Raw genomic sequence first — 24,371 nt, 5'->3', positions numbered from 1 at the left:
TGTGAGCAGAAGACTCGCAGGGAACCCTGCACTTGGGTTGAATGTTCGACTTTTAATGTTGTAGTTAAGTAAAAAGAAAAGAGAAGTGTGAATCAGTGAAAAGTTATTTGAATGCAATAACTGCATTTACAATTTTGGCAGAAATGCATCTGAACAAAGGAGAAGAACTATTACATCACAGTTATTAGACGTTGCTCTGCAAGACAGGAATATTGCATGTTGCCTGCATGGTTTGTAATATTATGCGGGGTAAATGTAAGGAGGGGGGAGAAATGCAGAGAAGAGAACAACCTGTTTCTGACAAACAAGGAAGTTGACAGCTTCCTGAATGTCTTTCTCAAGACTCCCTCCCACTCACCTCCTTTTTCTGGTTTCATAAAAGCTGTCAACAGTGAAATTCACAAAGCTGAATCATTACTTCTTCTCTTCTAACATCTTATTTAAATGTCTTAATCTTACACTTTCTAATCTTCAGGTTTTACTTTGCTTTTCCTCACTTCCCTCATTTATCAGTATTTCTACTCCGCCCCTCCCCGGGACGTCAGCTTTTCAAAACACATGTGGTTTAGCGCAGCTGCAAGCTGAACTTCCTGCCTCCTGTGTGTCACAGCGTCTGTGAGACAGCACGTTTGGCTGATCTCATTTAAATCAAAGCTTATTTGCATGACACCTTTCAGGAAAGAAGCAGCTCTATTGTGAAGATTTCCTGAAAATAAAACACATCTGCTATTCATCATGTAAGCATCCACTGCTCCAACCAAATTTAATTTTACATACAGAAAATTTCACCATCAACAGAAACAGTTTGCGCTGTTTGACTAAATAATCCCAGTTCAGTTACAGGAACTTAATCAGGTTGTAAAAGTCTTATTGTTTTTACCACATCTTAAAGGAGACCTATTATACTGCATTTCCTCTTATACTGACACTTCTTGCAGGCCCTCATTTCTGTCTCATTATTTGAGGCTTTGGCCATGTTTAACATGAACATCTGACATTGTAACATTACTGAAAATGAAAAAAAAGTGTGAAAATGTGAAAAGGCATAATAGGTCCCCTATTTAAGAGCTGTGAAAAATTAGGGATATTAGAAAACTGGCATTGAAAACACAATTCAGCGCGCAATGATTTAACAACACACAGTGATTATGATCTCTTTTGTCCCTTGATATTTGAAAACACGTTGGAAACGAGACCCGCAGAGGTGGAGACCGACAATAACAAAACTCGCTCCTCTTTTTGCACTTATCCTCATTTGACTCTCATTTTCTTTGTTTAAATGTTAAAAGAAGTTCCTCCTCATCCCCCAGTCCCAACAATGATTCTAGTGATAACCAGTCTTTGCTTACAACAGGAAAGACGCCATACACATGTGGTGGTAGCAGCCTGGAAGCGTGTGTTGGACAAGTCAGAGAAGTCCAGTACTGTCTGCAAACTTTAGCCCAAGGGTCCCAGGGTCAGGTGCCACATCCAGCCTGGGGGACCACTAATAACACCCTCCACATGTTTGGCATTTACTGTAAATGTACTGCAAATTGATCTTTTCCTTATCCTCCCCCCTAGGAATCATTTAATTTTATAGCAAAGCTGCAAAATTGGAGCCTAGAAATTGCATATACATGATTCATTTTTTGCCAACACAAACACTTTAGTGCTTTGATTTCTGATCCAGCATCGATTAGGTTGTCACTATACAATATCACTGGATATTTATTGCTACATTAAAGTAAAGAGCATTTTAATGTTGCAGCTGTTCGAGGTAATGCTGATTTAAACTACTTTAAATACAGATGGGTTGTTTAATCAACAAGCCATTATATTTTATTGATGGATCAGGTGTTTTGTTAAACTTTAATCTAAAAAGTAAAATAAGACTAAGAATCTACCGCATGCTCTGACACTGTACTTAGGCACAGCTTTGAGTCAACATGTCAACATGCTGATGTTTGGCAGGTATGGTGACATGCCAACATTTGTTAGCACAAAAAGTGCAGAGGGGGTTGATGGGATCGTCAGTAGTGTCACAGTTATTTGATCATTAGAGAAACTATCTGACACATTTAAATGTTAACTTGATGATAGATGGTGCTGCCTGAAAAGTCAGGGGATCTAGTGTTTTGGATATATCATCTGGGGAGCATGTTGAGCCGCGTTTCCGCCGAAAAGTACCTGGAACTTTTAGTCCCAGGAACAGCTTTTAAAGGAACTAAAAGTTTCCTTCAGCCCATTGTTGTGTGCGTTTCCACCGCGGTCAAAAGACCTGCAAAGATTAGGCAAATTAGTAGGGCTGCAGCTAACAATTATTTTAACGATTATCAACTAATCTGACAACTATTTTCATGATTAATCGACTAATTGTAACATTTTTAAAATGTCAAGAAATTGAGAAAAATTCTCATCGCAATTTTCTAGGGTCCAAAGTGACGTCTTCACATTGCTTCTGTGGTTCAACAGACAGTCCAAAACCCAAAAACCCTTCATTGACTATCATAAATGACAAAGAATAGCAGCTATTCCTCTCTTTAAGAAGATAAAATTTATTTAAAAATTATTAATCGATTATCAAAATAGTTGTCAATTTAAAATTCTTTTGACTGACTAATCGAATAATCGACAAATCGTTGCATTTCTATAAATTAGTCCACTGTGTGGTCTTACTCTGACGTATGAACCGTACGCCATACAAAGCGACAGACAGGCTTCATTATTTATGCGACACTGCAACAGCACAGTAACCGTGGAGATTCAAGTTGTGCTTATAGCGAGTAGCCTCTCCTCGACCAATGAGAAACTGCAAACCCCACCTCTAAAGTTCCAGTACTTTTCAGAAGGCGAGGCTGCCTGTTTGTAGCCCCACTGCTCCTCAAGACATTATATGTTTTATCACAGGTCGTCATCAGCTGGGCTTCAGTGCTTCTTCTTTAATGGATGTCTTCCCAACAATGTGGCCTGTGTGTTTACTCTGGCCTCTCTGGGCACCATGTATGGATGTATACTACTAGCAGGCCGCCTGCAGTGACACTACCTCCATACACAAACACCAATGGATGGGAACTAGACATAATCGTGGTAATATTTCACATCACGCCGACATCACATGTTGCTATAGTTAACCTTCGGGGGGAGGTCCAACCACTTGTTCAGTTTACAACAGAACATGCACACACACAGTGATGAAGGATTTTGGAAAGATATCCAGTAGCGACAGATTTTGGTATTTAAATTGTGATTATTTCTAGAAAAGTTACTGTTTTTGTGGTCTACACTGTCTTAATGTGCCAAACACAAAAAATGTGCACAAATACTACCCATAGTTGACCACATGACTCCAAAACCATGGGTATTAATAATAAAACAGCCTCCACTCTTCTGGTTTCAGCCTTTCCACTAGATTTTGGTGCCTTTTATTTAAAAAAGTAAGCTAAATGTTTTTCCGCCATTTTTAGAGATCTTCAGATGGAAACAATAGGCTTGGGGCTGAGAGCCACAGACAGGGTAGGGAAGTCAAAAAGTATTAAGAGTTGGACTAACATATTGTTGTTTTGGTCTTTTTGTGGGATTTGTTAACAATAACAGCAATGTTAGTACAACACCAGCCTTATGCTTTAAATGGGAGATCCTGACTGCCATTCCATCTCCACAAGCTGTACACTCGAGATCTCCTGAGCTAGCTGCCAGCGTCCTCAGGTCGAGTGTCAAGTGTCTCAAATTGACTACTTGTTCGTAGGAAAATACGACATATATGGCTGTTTCCCAAACTAACATTTACGAGGGTTGGAAAGTACCAGTCCAGAAAGCAGGGGCGAGTTTAGCGCTAGCAAAACGTTTTTTTTCAACGGAAACGGTGGTGCCTCCCTGTTGTGTATTGCAAGCGCACTGCATTGTCCTGCCTTTTTAACGCCGTTGTGTTTAGAAACTTGTTGCAGCTAATTGGGTTAACACCTGTGACACGCACGGGAGAAAACACACCTCGAAGCCCGTTGCACAACATTTCAAGGAAACATGTCGTTCAGTCAGAAAACGTTGCAAACCGGTGTAAAACGTTTTGAGATTGAACTCGCCCCATGTTTACTGGACTTTTAATAAGTCACCTGACATTTATCACATGGAAAACATTGTAAAAAATGGTTTGGTTTGGTTTAGGCAACAGAACCACTCTGTTAGGGTTAGGAAAAGATTGTGGTTTAGGTTAAAATAAGTACATTAAATAAGTCACCTGACATAAATCAACTGGAAAATGTTATTTAACTTAAAGCATGTGATCTTTGACTTTCTTTCACATGGGACTCGAACCTTAGTCTACTTAGTGAAAGTCCTGAATTTATTCGACTCATCCATCCACCATCTCCTTACACAGACTTTGTCTTTGTTTGTGGCCTGACAAAAAATGTATATATGAGTCGTAATAAGTTATATAAAAAGTTTTTATGATGACGGTCTGGATCAGCAAGATCACCGCTCTGTTTGTTTCATTAGACAGCAGAAAGACAGATCCATGCTCTCGGAAGTGTTTACACTCGGCCAGACAACAGCCACAACTTGCGCTAGAGATGCACTCATAGCTATTACCTCCTGCAGCTACAGACACTTTTAATAATGTAGGATATAATTAAAAATCACAGCTTACTCTTTCAAAATTCAATCTCAACATAATGACATAATGACGGTTAATTGCTTAGCAAAGACACACACACACACACACACCAAGGTTGACACATCTGTTACAAAAGAAACATCTCACAATAAGAAACAATGAGCAACAAAAGAGTTGTTGTGTGTAGTTTACAAGGTCATCACCAGAATGGTTCTCAGCGCTCCGGGCATTGCAAGGGAGAATGTGGACAAGGGGAAATAGCAGTGGAAATAGAAAGTGGAACGCCTTTAGTGGAGCGAACAGAATCATCTCTTTGTTCCCAAAACAAACATCAAAGTCTAAATGCCAGGCTAAAGTTCTTGGTACTACTGTTGTCTCTAGAATAAGAACTAGACTTGTTTGATTAGCTGTGAAATATACATTCAAGCTCATCAAACACATCCCTGAAAAATCCGTTCTCAACGGCTGAATACAACCAGAGATAAAAGCTATTTCTATTTCATAATAACCGGTGTCTTTACGTAAGGGTTCAAACCCCTGTAGTAATAGAGTCATGACCTTTTCTTGAATGATCACAGACACGGCATGTCATCACGGCTGCCAATATCTTGTACCAATTACCAATGATCTCACATAGTTGCCAATGCTCTGACTCGTCTTATTCACTGGTGCGATGACCCGGGTGTTGTTCCCACACTGCAGCTTTCTCAGTGAAATAATTTTTTAACATTTGTTTGCAATTCAACAATAGAAAACTAATTGACAATTACTGGAGAATGTTGCTTTTTTAAAAACACGTTTAGCGTTATCACAATGCTCAAACATGCTTTCAATGAAAAAACATCAGGATCTCTTTTTCAGTCCAAAACTCAAACTATTCAGTTTATTTAGAATCAATAATACTTTATTGATCCCCGAGGGGAAATAGATAGATACAGTTGCTCACGTAACAAGATATTGAAAAAATAGACCAGAAAATGTAAAATTATAGGAGATTAAATTCCTTAAAAACTGCAGTAGTGGGACAGAATAAATCAGAATATTGCACATTAATCATTATTGTAAGTTCCAGTTTCTTAGTCTGACTCTCTAAGGGAGAAGTTAAAAAGTCACATAAGAGAAGGGAAAATCAGCAAATCTTAACAATTGATAAGCTGGAACTAGAGAATGTTTACCCCCAACATGCATCATTATCACCAGGGGCCTCATAATCACATAAATACTTGACATACGCCATCATTGGACCATTTGACTAATCAATTGGTTCCATCCCAATTGGTTCAAATCAAGCAAAGAGCTCCACGGCGGAAACAGTCCACCAGAATAACAGAGCAAGTTGTGCACACGACATAAGGGTGGGACGATTCCCAAGTGAGTTTTCGTTTGGGTAAAATATCAAACCTCCAGTGCACATAATCAAGGTAAGCAATTTATTTGAACTAGTAAGGGTGAATGATTTTGAAAAAATATCTAATTGCATGCAAAGAAAGTTAAAGTCAAGGGTAACTGGACTGGTTGAAGATCCAGTACAGCTGCCCTTGACTTTAACCTTCTTTGGATAACTATGACCTCGATGACTGAGAACCTTCACAGACATGTGTAATTGCAATTAATTTAACTTTTTTGATTTGGGATACTAGGGGGAATGATTTTTTTTCTCAATTTAATTTAAAAAACATTGAAATGAATTATGGCATTATTTTTTTGCAAAATACCAAACAAAGATGTTTCTTTCTTAAGTCTCTAGAAAAGACGCCAGGACACCTCTGCAACACTACAATAATTAATTTAAAATGGTATTTTGACCTTCAACAAATATTGCACTTTTATTGCAATAGGCCATATTGCTATGTTGCTAATATTTAAATTAAATGTTCAGCCATAACTCATAGTTTGTTCACAGCCATCCTGGTGGCCTGCACACCCTAAAAGATGTGACTTCAAACTAAAAGCAATCATTGATAACATATACTGAACACAATTTCTGGCAGACTTTGTTAAACAGCGTAGAGTAGATGTAATATACACCGACCAATACTCTAGTGACACCACAGATGAGATTTTATTTTCCCCAGCTACAGAAGACGTTTTTCCTTTGTCTTGTCCCTCCACTTTCACTCTCCTGACTGAATGTCTGAGCTCTTCTTTCTGATCTGGTAACATAAACTCTTGGCTCTGTCTCAAATCTTTCCCCTGTTAAAATGAAAGTAATCATACTGCTGGTTGAAACAACAGCAGAAAAAACAGCAGTCTGCTTCCTCTTTCTGCACTAGCCACCATTTCCTCTGTGGTACCACTTGAGCAAGATTACTTGTTTGTTTTTTTTACAGCCCACACACATTCAGAGTTGTTGTGCGCTTCACTTTTCTGAACCGGATCAATGATCTGCTTGGCATGAAAGGAAGTCAAGTTAGGACCGATTTTAACTGCTTGTCATATATGTCGTAAGTGTGACACATGCAAATGCCTAACTAAGCAGCTGAGGGGCTTAAGAATATATTTGGATAAAACAGCACATTCAATGAAAAAGTTCAAAGGAAAAATAAAAACAGAAGTTAACAATGCTCTATCCATTCTCTCCATGCGTCAGACAGGAAGCAGTGCAAACCTCAAAAAGACAGCATAACGACTCAAATCCTGCACCTGCACCACCAGCCAGCTTAGAAAATTGATGGATACTTTTTAAAACTTGCTTGGTTCTGAGATCCTCAAGCTCAAAGTTGAGTGTAATAGCTCATTCTGAAAAAGGAGTTAAGTAGGCCACAATTTAAATCTCAGGGTGACTACCACACGATTGACAAAACATTTATTTTAGGACTTCATATGCAAGACAGCTGTGCAAGAATTATCCACGACCTGCACCTGCGGCGACGCTGTCACTGTCACATATATTTCATGTTTGATTCATATTTGATTTTTGCAGACATGTGGCAATCTGGCATTAGCTACTCAGCAGGTAGAGGTTAACTTTACTTGGCAACAAACACAAACAAAGCTCAGTCTCTTTTGTCACTCTGTCCCTCTGTCTGATGAATAAATAAAGGTGGGGTATGTTATTCAAATACATATATTTATATCAAATTCAGCGAGTAGCTCCACACCGTCTGCTAGCTATTTGTTCTGTTTTCCCCGGCTCTGTAAACGGGAAAAACACAGTGCCCACACAACAATATTACAGCCATTCTACTCATGATTTGTGTGTCAGGTAACGTTAAATTATTCTCCCCTGACATCCAGCTTCCTCAATAGCTCTGCTGTGGAGAAGGTCAGCAACGTGAAGTTTGTGGACGTGGTCTAACCTTTCACCTGAAAACCAAACACTTCACTTGCACTTTAAATACACCAGAATGACGAGTTTCCGCGTTTGCATCGCGGTGCATCTGGGAGTCTTTGTTTTTTTGATTGATTTATTTTTTTTCTTTCTCCCACCCCTATTGGCTACTGGGGTTCTTGCCTGCCTGTTGCTGAGGTTGGTGTGGCACAGTCGGGGTGTCCCACTCTCACTAACAACTACATTCTTTAACAGGCTTATGCGCACACACATGTACACACACACACATACAGACACATTCACCCACACGCACACAGACACACACAGTCTCACACACAGACACAAACAAATTTAGGTTGTCCCTGGTAGAATTATTCCTGATGCTTTTCTTTCATTTACTTATTTAAATTAATTGTTATTATTCCAGCTCTCGTGTCTGTGCTGTGTTGCTTATTTAGTGTGCTGGACTGTTTCTTGTTTTCATTTTTCTCTTAGTTGTCTTACTATGTCAGCTGTTTCTTGCTGCTGTTCGGCTGGTTGTCTTTTACTATTATTATTATTTTTATTGTTTGTTTTTGTTTGTTTGTTGTTGTTTTTCTCCTCCCCAAGCCCCCCTCTCTGTTCTATTGCAGGTTTCGTTGCTTTCTGCAATTGGTGTTTCCCACAGCTTTTCCCTGTTGTCCCCACCTTCCATCCCCCTTCTCTTACAGGTCTTGTCCTTTCTCTGTGCTGTCTATTTGTGCCCCCCCCCCCAATCCCCGTGTCTGCCCGGTGACAAATCAATACATAATTAAATAAATAATAAAAAAGACAAAGGAGTATATTAATACTCTTGTGTTAAAGTAAAATCTGGCACAATATGGTATCCAGGTCATCATACTCTATACCGGGCTGCTGGGCAGGACAGGTTTAAAATAAATAAATAAATAACCAGAATGACGAGCTGCTATATGTAACATGGTGCACTTGGTATGTGTTTTTTAATTTGTTACTGTTCTTATAATTGATTTTATGATTCAAATTATTTTTGTTAACACCAGGCACTTTTGGGGAACAGTATTTTGTTTTTTATGTATGTAGATACATGAAGAAATGACTATAAAAGGAATCCTTAATCTTAAATCTTTCTAGTTTTTCACATACCCCACCTTTAAATGCATTAATTGAAAGCATTCATGTCACAGTTTATATGACAGTTTTTGTGTACAGCTAATGCAGCCGGCTTTCATCTACATTAACTAAAAGTAACCCTGCACATTGTCATAACTTTAATTTATTGAATTCCTTAGCGTTTTTCTCTCGGGCCGCCTTTTTGTGGAAGGTTATTTTTACTGATTCAGGTCAGCCAGTGACAATGATTGACTGATCAATCACATAACACATCACAACTTGACTGACTTTGTAGGAGTTATAAAAAGTAGAGGCACGCGGCTCAAGCAGTCACTGTCAGGTGTGAGAGAAAACTCACTGCATCACCAGTGCTCAGGTCCAAACACCAGCCAACAACGTCTGCATCAGGCACCATCCTATTTTCTTGTCTTTGTTTGAGTACCTGAGCAAACTCAATCGACAACCGCAAGCCTCGTACATCTTCTGTTTCGATCATCAATAAATCATTTAATCATACCTTGGTTGATTGTGTGGTCCTTGCTAGTGAAAATCAGGATGGTATGACTTTTGGTGGACTGTGTACCAAACACATCTGGAGAACAAGATTTGCACTTTGGCCAGAACCAGGCTCTGAGGAAATAACACTAACGACGCCTCTACAGCTCAAGTCAACACACAAACAGAAACATAAATTTATGGTTTTAAAGTTGTTGATAAAATCTATTAACAAGTAACTTTTCATCAAAGTACTTGTTTTTGTTCTCAGTCACTGATAAAAATGGCTTTATTATCTCCTCTACAGAGTGTTTGATGTCTATTTTTGTACAGTAATATTAGATCAACACAGCTACACAGAGGAAATGAAAAATCCACATTGATCATATAAACTCAGCGAAAGGTGATACATGAATCCTGTTTCAGTATCCGTGTATCCAAAAATAGCCAACTAATCTGACTTAAGTGTTTAAGTACACAGTTTGCTGTAAGTGTTTTGAACACTGGGGGCCACCGTACCCCCATCTCCAGCTCATATCACGACCTTTTCCTGCTGAGTTGCTCTTTAAATTAAAGATGCTGCTGTGTTTGCAGAGGCGCCAGCAAACAGGGTTATCTGCAGTTAAATAATGGGAAGGACTGAATGAGAGCTTTTGATGAGCTATAACACAGGGCTATACATAGCATTCATATCCCAGTCTGGAGGCCTTGTTGGGACTTTCCCTCTACAGAGAAGAAGAAGAAGAAGAAGAAGACGAAGAGGAGTCAGCTGCTGCCACTTAACAGGAAAATCCACCTTAAAATATAATTCACATGTCATTCCTATAACATTGTACAGCTGAGTTTTCAATAGTGAATTCCACACAGGTCTCTCCAGAAAGTGGGACAACAGGATTACAACCTTGAGATACGCCACAAGAAAGGGACTGAAAATGTGATCGCTGACGCATTATCTAGGCTGTGAGAATGATGTATAGAGATGTGCATTATGTAGTGATCTGACTTTATTTCAAACCTTATAGTCTGTATTTTATGGGGGGGAGTGTTACGGCTGCCGAGGGCAACCGTCTGTGTGTCACTGCTGCCTGTGTTTCTCCCTGCATGTGTTACACTGTGAGGCGGGGGATTGGCTGGACTTCGGCAAGCCTGGCTGATCCCGCTTCCCACCTCCGACGATTCTGATTGGAGCGGCACACCACCCCTTCTCCAATCGCCAAGCTGCCTGCAGGACCGCCTTCGTGTCTTCACCCTCAAATAGGCTGGTCTGCTGCTGATTCGGGGCAGCTACCTTTTGCCATGTGGTTTGCCCTGACGCTGGTCCTAACCTTGAACTCTGTGTGTGCGCGCGTATCCTCAGTGGAAACAGCTTCTGTGTTTGTTAGATCTGTGTGTTACTGAGAGTTGGTAACTCACCTGGGCTGATCCCAGTAGGTGGTCTACAGACTTGGGCTAGGGGAAGCTCGTTCACTGATTACCCACACCTGTTAGTTAAATACTTGTTTAGTGACACTAGGTTTAGGGGTGCTGCGCTCCCTGTGTTTTTTCCGCTTTTGAACAACGGCTAGAGAGGTTTTTTGTTTATCCTTTTTCAAGCAGTTTAGTAATCCCCCACGTAGGAGGGATCTCTTTTTGTTATATTTGGTTCTTTGTTTTACGCAGCACCCACTTGCCCATTTTCTGTTTGACCATTTTGTGTGTATCAGACTGCTTAATAAATAATCCTTCCACCCATACCAAATCCATCTGGTTTATGTTTACGTCTCTCCTACCCCTAGACAGCGGGGACGTAACAAGTGTAATGGTGAGGTCGGGCACACATTCATGTGCAAAATGATGAAAAAAATACACAAAGCTAATTGGTCACCTATATTAAATCTATTGCTGAGGAACACAGAGCCCGGATGTGTTCATGTGAACTTTTGCTATTGATTCAATAAAAGCAAAATGCAAGGAAGTCTACTTGGGCTGATTGATCCATAATGTGTGAAAGGCAACAGAGATACTAAATATACCATTGTGAGGTGATAGGCCATTTTTAACCCACGCTAGCGGTAGGCTATGACTGTATGGATTGCAAAGTCGATAAGTTAGTACACCAGACTGAAATATACAAACTATTACAAATAGTGCACACATTAATGTTCCCCTCAGGATGAACTGTAATCACTTTGATGATCCTCTGACATCCAGCCCCATCATCAGGTCAACATTTAAATGTGTTCAGTACTTTAGTATAGAAGTAAAAAAAAAACAGTTAAATTCTTATTAGCCTCAGCTGTACAGCCTGTTTACTGCTAATTACCAATTGTTAGTATGCTAACATGCTAATCTAAGATGGTAAACGAGGTACCTGCTTACTATCAGCATGTTGGCATTGTCTTTGGGAACATGTTAGTGGTGATGTAAGCGTTTAACACAGAGCTGCTAGCATGGCTGTAGACTCTTAATTTAAATCAGATTAATCGTGACTTCCCTTTTTTTTTTTTTGCCCCACAAATAAAAGCCTATATCGTCACCGAACACTGTCCTGCTTCTGAGAACAGAAAAGGGGATTATGAATTTCCTACAAAAATACTAGTTGCAGTTCCATTTGGTCCCTAATATGTGTTTGCTGACGACACCATCGTTTACCATAACGATGATCTGACCCAGTTGACCACAGATTTGACCTTTTATACGTGAAACCACTAAACTAAAGCAGTGGAGAACGTATCTCTACCAACCACAAAACAGCCAACATGTCATTAAAAAAAGGGCTCTCACAAGGCTCTCATTAGCCCACTTTTTTTCCTTCCTCCAGACCTTAACTGGGAGATCTTGAAGATATAGAGGTCTGGAGATGGCTACAAGAGATTTGTTTAGCCTATGGGGTCAGAGCAACAACCAAGTTGCAATGGATACTCACTTAATACTTAAAAGACCACACAGACTACCACGTCAAGCGAGATAAAAGTAGTCCCCCTGTACAGCTACAATAATCTTACCTGTGGTTTGTCGCAGCTCTTCACACAGACTTACGTGTGGGAACTGCAGCAGCTGCTTCCATTTCTTGCTTTTTCCTTTACGGTTTCCGCCGCCTCCTGTAACACAAAATACGTTCAGTTTAAAACTCAGTACAATAAGGATGTTTGCCTTGGTGACAAATATTGCAGTCTGAAAAAGACGTGGAAAAGAGGTCTGGAAGTCAGCACTGTTGTAGTACTCGAGACCGGTCTTAAGACCACTTTTTGATGGTCTTGGTGTCATCTCGAACTCGACCGCATTTGTACTCGGTCTTGTCTCAGTCTCGGACTCAGAATTTTATTTCAAGACCAGTCAAGACCATAACTTTGGGAATATCAATAACTTGCTTGTTCATTGTCTGACTTATTTGTTAACATCCTAACTTTGATTAGATGTAAAATGTATTGCTTCAAATACAATCAATAACTCTAATTAAAAATGTGTTGTTCCCGTTAACGACTGTCCCCCCTCCCTGTGATGGTAAACATGGAAAAGGAGTGTTGAATAAAGATGCTTATGTTGATTTCACTGGTCTTGGTCTCAACTTGGTCTCAGCCCCTAAAAGTCTTGGTCTTGTCTCGGTCTCAATAAACTCTGGTCTTGGAGTTGACTTGGTCTCGGTTTGGGCGGTCTTGACTACAACATTAGCGTTAACGTGTTGCTCTGTAAATGACCAGTAAAAGTAGTGAAAGTACTGTATCCCAAAAAATGCAAACGACGAAATACAACTAATGTTTAGATCCCGTCCTGAATTACACACACGATGTTTGTAAATTTAAAAGATAATTTAAGTCATGAAAGTTGCAGGTTGTCATAAAACAGTAAAGTAACTTTTAGTTTTGTGTGAAACCACTCAATGAACAACATCTCTCGTCTCGCACAATATACAGTACATCACCAACATATTAACATTCATTGCTTGCTTGCTACAAGCTAGATAGCTTAGCTTTGTTCCACAGGTCCTGGCATACTCCACAAAAGGAAGCTCTTTAATGTTAGCTCCAGTGACGTTAGCTTCAGTCATTGAGAGACACAGTTATGATGTCACATATTCGACTTTTGGGTTTGTGTTCTTTGTAATAAGGTTTTAGGGCTAACAGTCTTATCTGTTTTACAAAACACTGCAGCTTTCTTGAATTTCAAAAATTATCTTTTATACTGACAAACATCATGTGTGTAATTCAGGGCACAATTCAAAAAATGTGGAGTCTCTCGCTGTTGACTACGGTACATATTTTTTCCCAAAATAAGGTCCCATCGGAAGAGGAGGGACTACGCTCTCTATAGTATAAAAGTACTATTAGTAAAATAGTTAAAGTATCAGAGCAGAGTACTTGTTCAGCAGTTATATTTGTTATATTCTATATTTTATACTGATATTATTATATATGACATTATTAGATTGCTACTTCTGACAACATGAACGTGTAAATAGTATATTACTGTTGTAAAGGCTCGAGGTGGAGCTGGTTTTAACTGCTCTACACAGTTAGCTTGTTTAGTCCAGTGGTTGCCTAACTATACAGTCACAAGATAAATGTGAGGGGACATGAGATGATTAATGGGACAGGAAAGAAGACGAAAGGTTAGTTCCGCTATACAAATCTGCATTAATCTTTCTCTAGTCTTTGTGATTTATTAGTTCCCCTCAAAACAAAGCAAAATAAGTTTAAAGTATCCAGTATTTCACACACAATAAAAAACAGACATCTGAAACATGACAAGGGACCCCAGCTAGACTTTTTGGTAGGTCACAAGCCAAAAGGGTTGGGAAACACTGGCTTGTACTGTTTTTTTAAGTAAATTCTTCCTTTAAAAAGTAAGTAGTAACTATAGCTATCATATGTAAATGCAGTGGATTAACAAGTACAATGTGTCTTTGAAGTGTAACAGAGTAGAAGTGTAAACAACCTGTTCACAAAAGTTACATTGTGAGGCCTCACCTCCAATCTGCGGTCCCCACAAGGTTAATCATTTGCTTTAGGGACTTGATATTAGGTTTAGAATTACGACAAGATGAAAGTTATGGTGCCTCCAGTGAATTTAAGTCAACAAAATGTCCTCACAAGTATAGCAGTACATGTCTGTGTGTTTGGGTGCAGCCATACACAGTGTCTTGAGACAGAGTGAACACAAAGAGCGAACGTCAGTGGAGCAATCAGAACAAAGCACAAAGAAAAAACCAGAGGAAGTACTTGTCCTCTGTGCATTAGCGCAGGGGCTGCTCTCCAAAGCGACTCGTACAGCCGGGGTGATACACTCCACAGTGATGCAGCTTCAAGAGCATGTTCATTCACCACACTGCAGTAACAAGAACAAGCGCCAACACGATGCTCAGCGTATCAACAATAAAACCTCAAGCGAGTTTCAAGTCACTGCAAGTTGATTTTCTTCCTGAAGTGGCTGAACAGTGAGAAAAACTAAACTAAAATTCACATAACATGTTTGATAATCAAGTGATCGCTTATTTATCAAAAATGCAAAACATTGTCCGGTTTCATATGAGGATGTCCTGCTTCTCTCTGTTTTCTGTCATTGGGAACTGAATATGTGTTTTATGAACGGTTTATCTGACAAAACGAAAATGGTAGCTGCGTTCATCAAGGTGGATGTTACTGTCTGTCAATGGTTTATAGTTTGGTTTCTGAAGTAGTGGGGCACAATAAAATGTAAATTATAAAAATCTGAATGAAAACTGATGAAATGACTAGAAAGTCTGTATTATACTTACACTGACTTAAAATCTGATAGTTTTGTTGACTGACACATGATATTTGATGATAGGTTGATGTTGTCGTTTACCGGCTCAGCCTGAAATTGTCTACTTTGGAGAATATTCTCATGATTGGTGATTGAAAAATGTTAATCACAGTATTCCCAAAGTCAGAGAATTGCCTTTAAATGTCTTGTTTTGTCATTCAGCAGTCTAAAACCCAAAAGAAATTAAGTTTACAATGATATAAAGTCCTCAGATTAGCTGGATAAATAAACGATTAATCACTTTGTTGCTGATTAATTGTAGTAATATTTGACGGATAAATCAAAGAACCCCTTCAGCTCTACTTAACTGTAACTTAAAATACAGACTAAGTGTGTCTTTTGACCTAAAAAACACACAGTGGATGTGACAGCAAGCTCTGCTGACAGTTTCAGATTGGCCACAGAAATGTGTCGATGAAACTGTTTTTTCTGGCACAGCTCATTCTTGTCCACGCTCCATTTTTCTGTCACTATTTTTCATTCATGTAGCTAGCTATCTATGAAGAAGGACTACTAAGCTCTGACACAGCCATCAGTGAGAACAGCACAACCCTAACTGAATGAACAAATCTGAGATGTGGACCTGGAGCAAGGCTGTATGTAGCCTGAGAGGCAAAACCCAGAGCAAACAAAAGTCCACAAAGTGTATTTATTAAAGCTCCAGGATCTAACAATAGTGCAAGACGGTGTAGAAGCTGTAGATGTATTTATTGACAAACGAGTGTTGGTGTTACGGCAGCGTGTGTCCTGATGAGGAGAAAGTCAATACCACGCTTCGGGATTTGTTATTCAAATACTGCTCCTTAGATATGCCCGAATAAAAGTGGATTATTGTCATAGATACAATGCAAACAAGATGTTTTGTTTGTCTCCGGGAAACAGATGATAAAATCTGCCACAAAATTACCAATAAGCTGATTGATAACAGAGAAAATGAGATCCCTGATGTCCGTTCTGTGCATTAGTGGACATGCAAATCAAGACAAACTGCCAGTGAGACAGGAAAGCACTGAAACACAAATTTTCCACAAAATGATAAACCTTCATAATTAGACTGAAAGCTGTCCAATTAGCATTTAGGCAAGGAGGAAGAAATCCCCCACCACCACACACACACACACAATGTTGGTTATTAAATGGCCTTCGTTAAGCTCAAAATAACAGTCTGTGACACTGAGGTTCAGCCTGACATGAGATACCACCTTAATAAAACAATGTCACCCCATCTGAATGAAAGAAAAACACATCTACTGCTGCTCCTTTATGCTATCAGTGTGTCTCTTGAACAGCAGCTACCTTTTTCACTTACAACGCAAACAGCAGCAGAACAACGTGTGGTGTTTTTACAAGAGTAGGTGACACCGAGCGCTTCAGTTTACAAGCTGTTAGCAGGTCAGATAGACAACCCATTACACCTTCCCTCTTTCTGAAGTCCACACATGTTGCACTGAGCTAATCGTTAGCTCGCAGTGCATTCGCTTTAAGGTAACGGGTTGTGGTACGAAGATGACTCATAAGGTTCTCAGTCGCCTCCTATTGCAGCGTTCAAGGTTCCCTCAGCATTTCTTTAAAAACTTAAATCCGACCAGACTTCAGACAGGCTGAAAAATCTGCCTTCAACCATGCTGTCATTGACCCCAAAACATACCCACATTGCATGCTGAGCCTGCGCCTGAGAGACCGTTGCTAAGTGTAGTTGATGCGGGACAGTATTTACAGTGACAGTGAAATGTTCCCGTGGTTTATCATTAAACCGGTAAGCGTTTCATCCCTAAACACATATACTGAGAAAAGCAAATACTTTAAATCCAACAAAATAATAAATAATTATAGGGATTAAAAGTGTCTTGTCAAAGTGTGAGAGGGGATTACTTAAAAATACAATCCTTTTTTTTTTTAAATTCACTTTTAAATGTTTCAAAAACAGTTGTAGATTTGCAGGTGTGGAAATAATATTTTTTCAAGATATTCAGTTTGTCAGTATTAGAGCTGCAACGATCAATCGATAAGTTGTAGACTATTAAATTTATCGCCAACTTAAAAAATTCAAAATGTGAACATTTCCTGGTTTCTTTCCTCATCTATGACAGTAAACTGAACCTCACTGGGTTGTGGACAAAACAAGATATTTGAGGACGTCATCTTGAGCTTTGGGGAAACACAGATCAATATTTTTCAACATTTTCTGACATTTTATAGACCAAACAACTAATTGATTGATCCAGAAAAAAAATCAACAGATTAATCGACAACGAAAATCATCGTTAGTATTTGATGTTCTCAGTCTCAAACAGAGCTTAACCAGGTCATGGGACATATTACTGGGACCACTACTGAAAATTCCAGGAAATAACTACACTGCAAGAAGAAGATCCTGAACTGTGTATGAAAACAAGAGCTTTATGTTATATTTGATTTAAAACACCTTGCTGTTTCTTACCTGTAAATAAACACACTGGATTTAATCTTGTATTTGATCTGTTGAACTGGGCACCTTTTTATTATTAATTATTAGAACTCTGTTTGCTTGAGCCAGTCGAAGGCACTGTACACATGCACTTGTGTGCACGTGATCAGGATGGTACCACCTCCGCCTCATTTTGAGCTAAGAAAACCCCTGAAATGTTCTTTACAGTTGGCATTAAACAAATATTTTTGATATTTTTATTGATAACAGAATATCATGAAGAGAAAAAATACCGTCCCAAATTCTTAAAAACCAAGGTGACATATTCATATGTCTTGTTTTGTTCAAAAGTATTAAGTTTACAATGATATAAAGAAGAGAAAAGCAGCAAATCCTCACATGTTAGAAGCTAGAACCAATGAACCTTTTGCGTGATAAATAATGTAAGAATCTAATCCATTTGTCATTTAAATGTCTGTGCATCAACTAATCAATTAATGACCAATAGTTTCAGAGCTGTGCGGCACACCACAACAAAATAATCACCATTTGTGGAAACTGTGAACAGATATCAGCATGTTTACTATAAATCATGTATATTTCATGTTGCATCTTAACATTTTTTAAAGCGTGAAGTAGAGTTTGGATTTTTCTTATTAATCAGCTGTGAACAGCAGATTAGATTAGAGGACACCCTCATCCAAAACGAACATGGCAGAGTGAAGCGGCGTCATACAGGCAGGCCAGAAAACGCCAACTGACTTCAGTCCTCATATACCTCCAGTCATGCACCATCTCCACTGCATGGTTTGAGCAATGTACCTGGTACTTTGTTTGGTATCGTCTCGGTTGATTCAGAGCTAAAAATACCCCCCTCCCGCTGCACTCAGCCCTTTTGTCATGAAGTGCTTCGAGCACCTGATCGTGACGTCTACAAGGACTCTATTTCTGCTGCACTGGACCCCTAATCCACTCTCACCTACAGGTGTTTCCCCGCTGACGTACATCAAAAAAAAGAGCTGCCTGAGTGTTTTTTACCCTCCTAAAAAGTTGAGTTTAAAAAAAGCCACACATATGAGGACAGGTGCTTCTGAAGAACCAGATTGAAACGACAGAGTACCTGAGAAACTCTACACTTCCTCTGGCTGCTTTTCAGGGTAAAAGCATTACAGGGAAGAAAGTGACTTTTACTGTGAAGTAGCTACAGGAAAGTAGTTTAATCAAATAAGCTGTGTTTTGTTCCCTCTGCCATTTCTCATAATCTAATAACTGAATTGCTTGTTCTTGTCTTGAGAGACTTCAGTGAAGAATTTAAACTGAAACCATAAAAGTGGAGAGGCACATGCCCAAAGTTGAAACAAGCAAAACAAACTGAGAACATGCCAGCCACAAATACTAATAAAAGCAACTTAACTTTAATTATAATTAAGAAGTAAAGTAAAATACATTTCAAATGCTTCAAAAACACGAGCTCTTAAAAAGTAAATACCTTTGTTTCATTAGAATACATTTGTTGTTCCAGATAATTATTTAGTAATGACAAACCAATAAGATTATAGATTAAAGAACAGAACCAATAAATGTATCAATAAAATCCTAACAATATAAAATAAATACAATATAAATGGCAGCCGGTAAAGACACAAGTGTATGATAATTTATCACTCATAGTTAACAAGTCCATCTCTGGGATGGATCTCTAATTTATTTAATTTACTATTTATAAAGATTAAACATGACAATTAACTTTAATCTGGTTATTTTCAACAAAGTTTTGTGTTTTGACACCAAGATTAAAAATTTTACAGCAAATGTATATCGGTCCAAGCAGGTTCTGCGTGCACAGCGAACCAGCAATCACAATATTGTTCTTCATCAGTTTACTAAGCAACCAAAGCAGGCCCCGCCCCCGTTAGCTGTCGCCAACAACTTGAAAATAAGGGGGGGAACAGGAGAAAAGCATCTTAACAGTGGATTTGGTTGCAAAAAGAAAAGCAACTTCTCAGGGCGCTGGTGTATAACTGCACTTTTATTTTTATCATTTTTTAAAAACATGTTTACTGCATTAAAGCTCAACAAAGGATGGTTTGCATTCTAAACAAGTCTTCAGACTATTTTTATTTTCTTTTTTTAAACGTTTATTTTCTTGCATTTCCCTACAAAATCACCCCAATAATTCTAGGACTCTTCTCTTCAAATAGAGCAATCAAAGTCATCTGGTAAAAATTCCTGTATTTTTTCATATCGGAATATATCTTGCATAAAAGAAAATATCGTGCAGCCCTAATCTCTGCCCAGACAAAACATAGGTTCTCCAAAATGACACCTGTTGCCTCTCGTATCCCTTTGCTTTCCTTCACATTAGTGTGCAGTACTGGGCGTCGCACTACATGAATTTTGGTCATTGAAGTTCAAACTGTTTCCTCTCTCCCTGCAATTTGCAGCCATCAGCGTGGGAAGTTGTCTCCTGCTCCTTTCTTTAAAAGGAAAACTCCACCCTATAACTTTAACACCACGTAAAAACGCCTCTGTTCCAATTCTAGGCCCGTTTTTCTTCTTGCAGACGTCATTCTCTTGAATATTAAACTGTCATGTTGAAAGAGGAGACAACGATCTTTGTCTTATATTGAAGTACAGTTGGTTGTAATGCAAAGTACAGTTAATAGTGATGGATTAGAGATACATCTCCTCCCTCTGCAGATGGCTTTCCGGCAAATTTTAAGTCTCTGCAATTTGATTTCCAACCCAAAGACTGAAATGAATGGGCACGGAAATCCGTGCTTTCGAAACGTGACGTATTGGTAAATTGCAGTTAAATGAGTTCAACTTCAAATTGAAGCAACAGGATGTAGTAACAAAATTTTAAATGGTGTGTCCAAACACAAGCACACATACAAAAACTCAATATCTTTTCTAAAACTCGCAATATCTTTTTCTTTAAATCTGGAAATCTCTAATCGAAACATAAGTAAACAAGAATATGAATTGGACCAGGCATACACACATATGGACGCTTGGTGAAGACGCCTTGGCGCAGCTTTTTAATGCCCTGTGTACCCCTTTCGTGTTGTTTTTGGACATAAGTTAGCAAAAATGAATATGCAGCATTCGGTTAGACTTTCAAAATTAAATAATTAATTCTGGGGGGGACCTCCCACAGGAAATTTTGATCTTTAAACACTTAATTTCCTGCATTCTGATGAAAGTTTCTGCACACATTTTTGGTGGAAGTGCTTTTATTTATGTAAAAGGAAACACAAAATTCAGGTGGCAGGTGACATTTCAAAATATATAAATATAACAGAATATAAGTCAGTGTAGCTCTCAGTCATTCTGTGCTGCTTTCAGACATGTTTCTCATGTAATATCGTCCCTACGGAGGCAACACATGTGTAGGCATGATTTAGTCTTCCCTCCTCTTTTGTCATGTTCACAGGAAGAGAATGCGAAACTTGGCCAAAAAGAAACTGTGTCAAGAAGTTGTTAAAGTTGCTGACTGGTGCTGCACGTTTGTGGGTCATTTCATAATCAGCAGCTTGTTTTTTTTTTCAGCATCCTTTTTTTGGACAATGCACATTTGTTTCTTCTATATTTTAATTGAATTGCAAAGGCCTTTTCATTTGTTATTTAACTGCAAGCTATAGTTCATAATGTTTTTTAACAAGTTATGCTTTAAAAAAGTGGTGGAGACAAAATCTGCCACTTCAAAAAGTGGTGGGGACATGTCCCCAGCGTCCCCAGTGTAAATGACACCTATGCATCCACCCCAACCGCCTCCTTACTCTGGCCTATGACGCTTAGGGTCTTCCCAGTGCGTTACAAACTGACACCAAGGGGTCTTGACCACGCGTCCATATGTGATGACTTGGGAGTGAGAACAGCTTGTTTAAATGAGTCTTTCTGAAAAGCCAAAACTGTGATAGATAGTCATCTATCTGTGAGCACCTGTTCGAGGTTTGAGAAAAACATGCTGCTGCTATCATTAGTGATACCATTGGCACGTCACTGACTGACTTTTTAGACTTTATTCTATGATGAACCCTCAAGACGGTAAATTACAGTTAAGTTACACAAAAAACTAGTTCAGTCTCTACTATGGTTCAAGCTCCAAAAACACTAGGTTCAATTTCCATAATGCAACGTAATGATGTCTTTCATTAGATCTACGCCTCCTCCTAAATGCCCATTTCTTTCCAATCACCAGATAGTAGCGGGCTCTCTCCAAGACTCAGAACAAAAACACGTTGAAGCAGCATTGTGTTCACGCCACAAAAACCTGGAATAACCTCCCAGTCTATATAAAGACAATACGGGTGGGAATCCCCAGAGGCCCCACGATTCGATATTATCACGATACGATATTATTGCGATTTTAAACATATTGCGATGTGATGGAATTTATTACTTTTATCCAACTTTAAATTGTGTCCCCAAAGGAAAGCTCTTTTTCTAGGGCCTGAAAAAGCAATTGATTTGATGGGGGGGGTGAGCAGTTAACTTGTATGTTTATACACTGGCATTATCTGGCTGCGTAATCATCTTTGCTTTGCCCTGGCATGTTGTACAACTTCCATCAAACGTCTTTGCATATTAGCAAATGTGTGTTTTAACACCTAGGGTCCAATAAGCCATGTGTTAACGAATATAAAACTTTTTGTCCACAAATGATTAAAAAAACTCTTGCCTGGGCTCCATAGAGGTCAGAGGTCAGGGCCTGCCTAGTGCTAGGAGATATCGTGCTTTGCTCAAGGGCACTTCAGACGGGCAGATGGGTGCCAGAGGCTTGAGTCCTGGTCTTCTACAAGCAACAACAGATAAGCTGAATTGAGCAGATAAGCTCACAGCGAGGGATCATGACACTCATCTTCTCATGTTCCTCTGCAGATGGCATTAGTATTATGTTGTCAGTGACTCACCACAACCTTTGTCTCCTGTTTGGAATCACAATTACAGTGCGCTGATGAGGTTTCCAGCACTCACAATAAGATGTCTGTTTACAATTCAGTACTAAAAATATTACTGGAGTGTTGTTCATGCACAGTAGCTTAAGGAAAAGTGTTTGAAAGATGTAACATTTGCATTTAGCTGACCTATAAACCTGTATGTGTTGGAAGCCCACAGGTATCAGCGTCTAGACTGCACAGCAAATACAGACCGACTGAAACTCTGAACAAAAAAAAGACTAAAACCGTCCATTGCAATTCTGTGCTGCAAAGTACAAACCCTTGTATGCTACTGCACAGCTGCTTTGCCTCAACATCCTGTTTCGCAAACGACAGGAGGACGATGCTGCAACACCAGCAAGGGAAACCCGATGTGACATTTGACAGTTGAAAAACCTAATTAACGAATCTCGCATACTTGGCGGTCCATGTAGGCTACCTAATCACAGAGATGCCAAACTTGTTATAATAATCTTGCAATTTATTTTATTGGCACTGTGTCCGTTCACAATGCAAACAATAGGCTACTCTCAAAGTCTCTGGGACCCACTCATTTAAAAACTATTTAACGGTATCTGACGAGCTTTGGCATCCCCATTGTCTTCTGTTTCTTCACTGTGGAGGTGGTTGACCTGACTTTTAGGTTACAACAGTGTTACTGAAGGTTTATAGTGAGCAGGGCACCGTCATCAAGCAAGGCATTGATTTTTTTTTAATCGCAGTAAAATAATTCCAACGCCGAACTGGCCACTGTTTCCCAAAGAGTTTAACCACCGTGTTCATACATGATAAAGCTCGTTTTTACGTTCACGGATAGGCCAGAAAACTTTAAATTGCTGGAATTTAAAATTGAGTTCCGTACGTCGGTCTGTCCGCTCGAGAGAACGGCGCGTATTTTGGAGGGTAACATCCTGTGCGTATTGACCCGCAGCATCAAAGGACTTGATCACCGGCCAAGAGGAAGTGCAGTAACAGTTTCTATCGCCCATGTCCGGGGGCATCCCGGTGCTGTGTCGGTAAGGTACCGGGAGAGAGGAGCTGTCAAACCCGCCATCTCCATCCTTACCTTCCCGTGCTTTCAGCAGCACCGTGTTGGCTACGATGTTCTCCAGCTCCATGTTGATGCTGTCTGGGGTTACAGCAGCAGCCGGAGCTCCTGGTCCTCCACCTTCAAGCTCAGATTATCCCCTTTAAACACCGTCCACCACCTCCTCCCACCGCCCAGCCGAGGAGGAAAGATTCAACCCTCCGTTTCTGCTTTCACACAGTCCCGTCCGGCTCCAGTCCGCACCCCTCCTCTCCTCTTTACCCTCCTCCTACCTCCCTCCGTCTCTCCGCCCTGAAGCAGCTGTCAGAGATAGGAGGAAACGCCGACATCTCACTCTGGTTCAAAATTACCATTCAATAAAAGACTAAGAGCGGTATCACAGACTGACCTCTCACTCTGCTCAGGCTTCCTAGCCTCGTTTTGAAGCCAGCAGCTAAAATATACAGAAGCCCTAAGAGGCCACACATTTTATGATAATGAAATTTAAAATTTTAATTTAATTTGTTTTCTAAAGATATCAAGTTATTTAGGCCTATTTCATTATAGGCTATTGAAATAACAAGTATTGTTTTCCTGAAATAACGGGATAAATTTGACATCTCAAGATAATGAAACTTATTTTTTCCGAGATAATGACACAAAATGAGATTGAGTAAACAATAATGACTTAAATGTGATAGGCAGCTAGTTAGTTAGTTCGACAACAAGTAAAGCTATCTGTCCATCAGGAAACTCCCTAA

General features: G+C 39.4%; 1 protein-coding gene across 1 annotated transcript in view; it reads right to left on the bottom strand.

Moving 5' to 3' along the window:
- The window catches only part of grk6 (G protein-coupled receptor kinase 6), a 71,999-nt gene extending 48,128 nt beyond the window's left edge, over positions 1–23,871 (bottom strand). The window contains exons 1-2 of the mRNA XM_038708419.1: positions 23,650–23,871; positions 12,455–12,550 (exon numbers count right to left, since the gene is read on the bottom strand). Of these exons, the coding sequence (XP_038564347.1) occupies positions 12,455–12,550; positions 23,650–23,701 (148 nt within the window). The 5' untranslated portion in view covers positions 23,702–23,871. The remainder of the gene's footprint in view (positions 1–12,454; positions 12,551–23,649) is intronic.
- Positions 23,872–24,371: the final 500 nt, after the last annotated feature.

Source organism: Micropterus salmoides, unplaced genomic scaffold, assembly GCF_014851395.1.
Source record: "Micropterus salmoides isolate LMB-PRFRI ecotype aquatic unplaced genomic scaffold, ASM1485139v1 Ms_hic_scaffold_9, whole genome shotgun sequence".
NCBI classification, from domain to species: Eukaryota; Metazoa; Chordata; class Actinopteri; order Centrarchiformes; family Centrarchidae; genus Micropterus; species Micropterus salmoides.
Note: the sequence above shows the minus strand (reverse complement) of the source record. Positions and strands in the feature narration are given on the sequence as shown.